We start from the raw sequence: 5158 nt of genomic DNA on the forward strand, positions 1-5158 counted from the left end.
ATGTTCAGCATTTTTTAAATGTACAGCGACAAATTGGGGGCTAGCTATATTAAAAAAAGACTTTCACTTTCATTTACTTAGGTAGCAAATGTAGCTAGCTAGTTTAGCCTACTCAAACACCCTGCTCAAACAGAGAGCTATGTTAGCTAGCTGGCTATGACAATCCAACACTGGAATTCTTCCAAGTCAAGGTAAGCTTTTGGTTTGACTAATTTCTTGCAACCGGGACCTGCCGGTGTAACTGCTAAACTGCTTATTGACTGTACTGCATGATTGTAGCAGGTTTAAATCAAATCAAATCAAATTTGTCACATGCGCCAAAAAGAACAGGTGTAGACCTTACCGTGAAATGCTTACTTACAAGCCCTTAACCAACAATGCAGTTTTAAGAAAATAGAGTTAAGAAAATATTTACTAAATAAACAAAAGTTAAAAAAAAAAAGATGTTAAAAAAGTAACACAATAAAATAACAATAATGAGGCTGTATACAGGGGGTACCGGTACCGGGGGTCAATGGAAATGTTTTCATTCCAAAGAATCAGTTGAAAAACGTTTCTTAAATGGAAGCAAACGGAACGAAACGGGGATAAACATACCTGAATTTGTCCAATAGAAACTCTCGTTTGCAACTGTTAGACTAATGATTACACCCTAGATCAGCTAGATGCAGTCAATATTGTACACGCCGGTATTTAATGTGTCATTTTCTCTCAACCTGTGCACCTACGTTGTAAACGTTCATTCATAGGCTAGGTTGGAGCAACCTCATGATGGGTATAGGGAAAATTCGAGTATCATGTAGTAACCTAAACCTATCGATGTAACATGGAACTGGGTGAATGGAATATGAATTACACTAATCAAATATACTGTAATAGAAATAAGGCCATGCTCATAAAAAATTAATAATCGTCCTCCCTCATCTTAAATGGACCCGACTGCCACTGTCAGTGTAATAGGCTATAGCCTATTTTTCTATGGTAGGCCTATCTATAAACGCCGATACATCCTGACAAAATACACCATATGGGTGGCCTAATGTAACTTCTGGAGCTTGTAAACTGTTGAGAATAAACCCATAACTAATCCAAATGGTTGTATAATCAGGGCTTTATTTCGTCATGAAACACAAAAGGACGTTTGAGCAGTTATTCAAATTAGCCTACATCACTGCAGTTTACAGCCTAGACAATGAATGTATAGTAAAGATAATACATTCCTCAATGCACTTTGTTGTTGTAGCCTAGAAGGTAAAATAATTGTATTTTCTAAAAACGTACTAATTATATCAATAGTGGAGAATGCCCGGCGACCGCAGAGCTACCTAAGCTGAACGAGTGATGCAGCCTACCATGCATGTTGAATTATTGCAATAGCCTATTAAACTGTTAGAAATGTATTCAATAACATATTAAAATAGTCAAATAAATAACGACCATGACAGTCAATGGGAAAAAATCAAGGCGCGCGAAACGTCATGATTGTGTGTTCGATTCCCGGGGTCACGAACGGAAAATGAATGCATGCATACTGTCGCTTTGGATAAAAGCGTGTCCTTACTGTCATATTTATTATTTTTGCACACCTCATATTAGCTATGGGGTGCCTGCACATTCTGAGAAGATGGAAGAAAAGAAAACAGCTATCTAAACCGGGTAAGTTATGAATTGTATCACCAACTGTGTAACTTTGTCATAGTGTTTCTTTGTCATAACCCAAGGTTGCATGCCAAATGTTTGCTGAACCTGAACAGAGACAAAGTTTAATTCAAGATTGAGACCTCACATCACCAAGTCAACAATAGGCTATTTCCTGTCTGTTTTACAAATCTGTGCTTGGAATTTTCAACATAGCAAATAGCAGCATACATGTATCATCAATTGCCAACATCAATGTTTGCTGAAGTACTGTTGTCCTTAATAGGGAGCTATCATGACCTCTAAAGGAACCAAAAACACGCAATCCAGCAGTGGTGGCCTCTGCTGCTCGAGCAGTCTGCATTGTGAGAGCGGTCGTTGTGAGAGTCATTCAGTTGGTTAACAGTCAAGGCCAGCCGGAGATACCAGAAAGCTCAAAATAGGTAATTGTAGCTATTGTATTTGTAGTAGTATATTTCATTGCTGTCGCTAATTAGTTTGTGACATTGTAGCTAGCTTCATTTCTGGCCTGATCATGGTTGTTGTCAAAGTTTCTTCGTTAACGTCAGCTAACGTCAATGTTAGCTATCTTAGTTAACTGTTAGAGCAGAGGTAGCTAGCTAGCTAAATCAACACGTTTAGCTGACGTTAACGAAGAGCTAGCTAGTGTTTTTGCTTGTAAAACATCGGTAGTCTAGCAAGAAAGCACACGGTTGACATTGCTAGCTAGCTAACAGTTGCAGTTAGCTACGCTAGCTAGCTATGTCCAGTGAGTCACAAAGGACTCGCGCGACCCCAACTGGTCTCGAGCGGAGATGGCAAAGAGCGCTCCAAGATTAAATTATGATTATGATAATGGTTTATTACGTTTCATGTGTACAATGGCAACTAAACAGTTACACATACAATATATGTTATAATATGGTCCCAGTGGTTCTGTGTAATGTTAGTTATCTGAATTATTTGGATCTAGCGTAGAATCCCGTATTATCAGCATATTCAACAGCGTTTAAGAAATATATTACCTTCAACAGTGTTATCTTGTGATCAAGCCTTCAATGTTTTGTGATTATTGGTGTCGTAAAAATGTTAGCTAACGGTTTAGCAATTAGCAAGTTTGACATTTCATTTGAAAATATTACTGTTATCTGCTTTTGATAAGCGGTTTAGCAAAAAAATACGTCCCGTATTATCTGTATACGGCCCCCAGTTATTGGGCACCTTACTATTTTGTTCAATTACAAGATATATCCGTTTAATTTTGTTGAAAAAAGAGACACCAACCACGTACCCGAAGTGTTTACTAGATAGTTGACTAGTTGGCTAGTCTTCAGGTAAAAAATAATGATTTGCCTGTCAACTTTTCATTGCGTAGCCCTCTTGTGGACTCTTAAAAAATGGTTCTTCACCAACATATTCAGTGTTGTAACCAAATGAAATATGAGTATTAATAATTTACATCAAATACACTTTAATTTCAGTTATGCGCATTAACATAAAACAATGAAAACACTGTTGGAGTTTGTGTTGCAGAGGTGCACTTGGAAAGTAAAGGAAGAAATACACAAGATGGATTCAATAAATATATATATTATATTTTAGACATTTATTTTTTTGAACAAATAAATAATTTCATATGAACACAAACAAAACAAACAATTAAATCTCGACCTCCATCCCTATATTGTCACAAAAATCACAATAAAAATCCAGCTCCACCGCTACCTCTTGATCCCACTGCACACACCTGCAGTGGAACCAGTGCTGGCAAAAGTCACAGCACACCCATGGCACCTCGGATCTACACTCCTGAGAGGAGCTTGCAGGCGGATCACGCTCCCCGCAGCGAGCACAGCAGGTGGTGTCTTCTTTTATAAAAAATTAAATAATAATACAAATTGATTAATATGGTTTTGCAAAATGTAGAAGTTCTTCAACAACAATAGTAATTGATACAACTGAGAGAGCGAGAAAAACAGATTATGAAGTACCTGAGAGTGGTGCCATGGGTGGTGTGACAGATGTGACCGGTGTAGCTTTTCTCTTCCTTTTCTGTGCTGCAGTTTGAGAAAAAGTAGTGTTAGACAGAGCATGTTGCATGAAAACCCTTTTCAACTTTTTTACATCAATACCTCTGGAGGAAGCTGCAGAGGTTTTGGAGGAGGCGGAGATGACTTGAGGGCTGGTGCTATTTACTGTAGATATATAAAGATATATATATATATATATATATATATATATATATATATATATATATATATTTTACATTGCTGTTTTATAAAACAGATAACAAACAGTCATTTTTTCGTAATTTAACATGTGTTTACCTGTGGAGGTGGTGGTATTCAAATTGCAGGGGGCAGGGACACCAGACGAGGCTGCTATGGTGGTGTGACCAGGGGAGACGGAGGAGGCAGTTGGTCCAGAGGAGGCTGTGTTGGTGGTGACAGACATGGGGGGTGGTGTGCATTGGGGTGGTGGTGGACAAAACCGCCGACGATGGCTTGGAGGAGCTGGTGTTTGTAATGGTGGGGTTGAGGGGCCGACGATGGTGTGGCCGGGAGAGTAGGCATGTGGCCTTCTTCTGCAGCTGGGGACTCCGGCGGCTCCTACAGGTGTTGCACACTGGGAGGCACTGGCAGTGGTGATGCAGCTGTCAGGAGTGGTTCCAGCAGGGGGTCCAGCAGAGGCGATGGCGTCAATGGTCTCATCCATGGCAGCCCTCTCCTGTGCCCTCTGTGTTCTGAGGGCTGCCCGACGCTCTTTCTCCTCTGCCCCGGCCCTCTCCTTCTCACCCCTCTCCTGCCACTGGCGCGTGTATTCCTCCCCGGTGAGGCATGTGGCGACCACAGGGAGTCTTCTGTATCGGTCCAGCCGATACTTCAGGACAGTAAGGATGTGCCCCAGGTCCTTCGCTATCAGCCCCCCCTCTATTAGGGGGTGCTCTTCTAGAGCTAGGGATAGGACTGGAGCAGCGGCTGGGACTGGGGCAGGGGCTGAGGGTCCTCCTGTGGTCGCTGGGGAGGAGGTGCTGATGGATGGCACATTGCTGCTGGTTCCAGTAGAGGCGGTGTTGGGACCCGGCAGGGTCCGAGACGGCATTAAACGGGACCCTTCAATGGCTGAAGGGTCAAAAGGGAAGAGGCCACACTTCTTAAACCCTTCCACCACATAGCGCATGTCCTTGCATCGCTGGTACGGGTAGCGGAATACTCTGGCAAATTCTGATTTGTTTACCATGTAGGAGTGGTCAAAATGGCTAAGGTCTCCAGCTACCTTGGAGAACTCAGCCTTGAGGGCCAAGGTATGCCACTTCCAGCGGCTGCAGGACATGGGTGCAGTGTGGTGGAAGACAAAGAAGTACAACCCCTTCCCTTAGTGCCACCGCGAGCACTTCCGGGTCCATGTGGCTCTTGTGCCCATCAAAGAGGAGAAGGAGAGGGCGCTCTTTCACTGCATACTTAATAAAGTGCTGAAACCACTTCCTGAACAGGTCCCCGTCAATGTAGCCACTGCTTGA

The 5158-nt window shown here is 42.1% G+C and overlaps 1 protein-coding gene across 4 annotated transcripts; it reads right to left on the reverse strand.

The window, feature by feature from the left end:
- Positions 1 to 3212: 3212 nt before the first annotated feature.
- On the reverse strand, positions 3213 to 4838 carry LOC311128498 (uncharacterized protein). 4 transcript variants are annotated; one of them, XM_084160674.1, is made up of 4 exons: positions 3966 to 4838; positions 3771 to 3833; positions 3630 to 3695; positions 3213 to 3506 (listed from the first exon to the last, which is right to left on the reverse strand). In XM_084160674.1, the coding sequence occupies exons 1-4, from the start codon at positions 4816 to 4818 to the stop codon at positions 3298 to 3300; spliced, it is 1191 nt and encodes a 396-aa protein (XP_084016800.1). In that variant the 5' UTR covers positions 4819 to 4838; the 3' UTR covers positions 3213 to 3297. The 4 variants fall into 4 exon arrangements, with proteins under 4 accessions (XP_084016800.1, XP_084016801.1, XP_084016799.1 ...); XM_084160675.1 differs by lacking the exon at positions 3771 to 3833; XM_084160673.1 differs by having other exon boundaries at positions 3213 to 3503; positions 3630 to 3833.
- Positions 4839 to 5158: the final 320 nt, after the last annotated feature.

This window comes from Coregonus lavaretus (genome assembly GCF_964263955.1).
Source record: "Coregonus lavaretus genome assembly, chromosome: 1".
Classification (NCBI taxonomy): Eukaryota; Metazoa; Chordata; class Actinopteri; order Salmoniformes; family Salmonidae; genus Coregonus; species Coregonus lavaretus.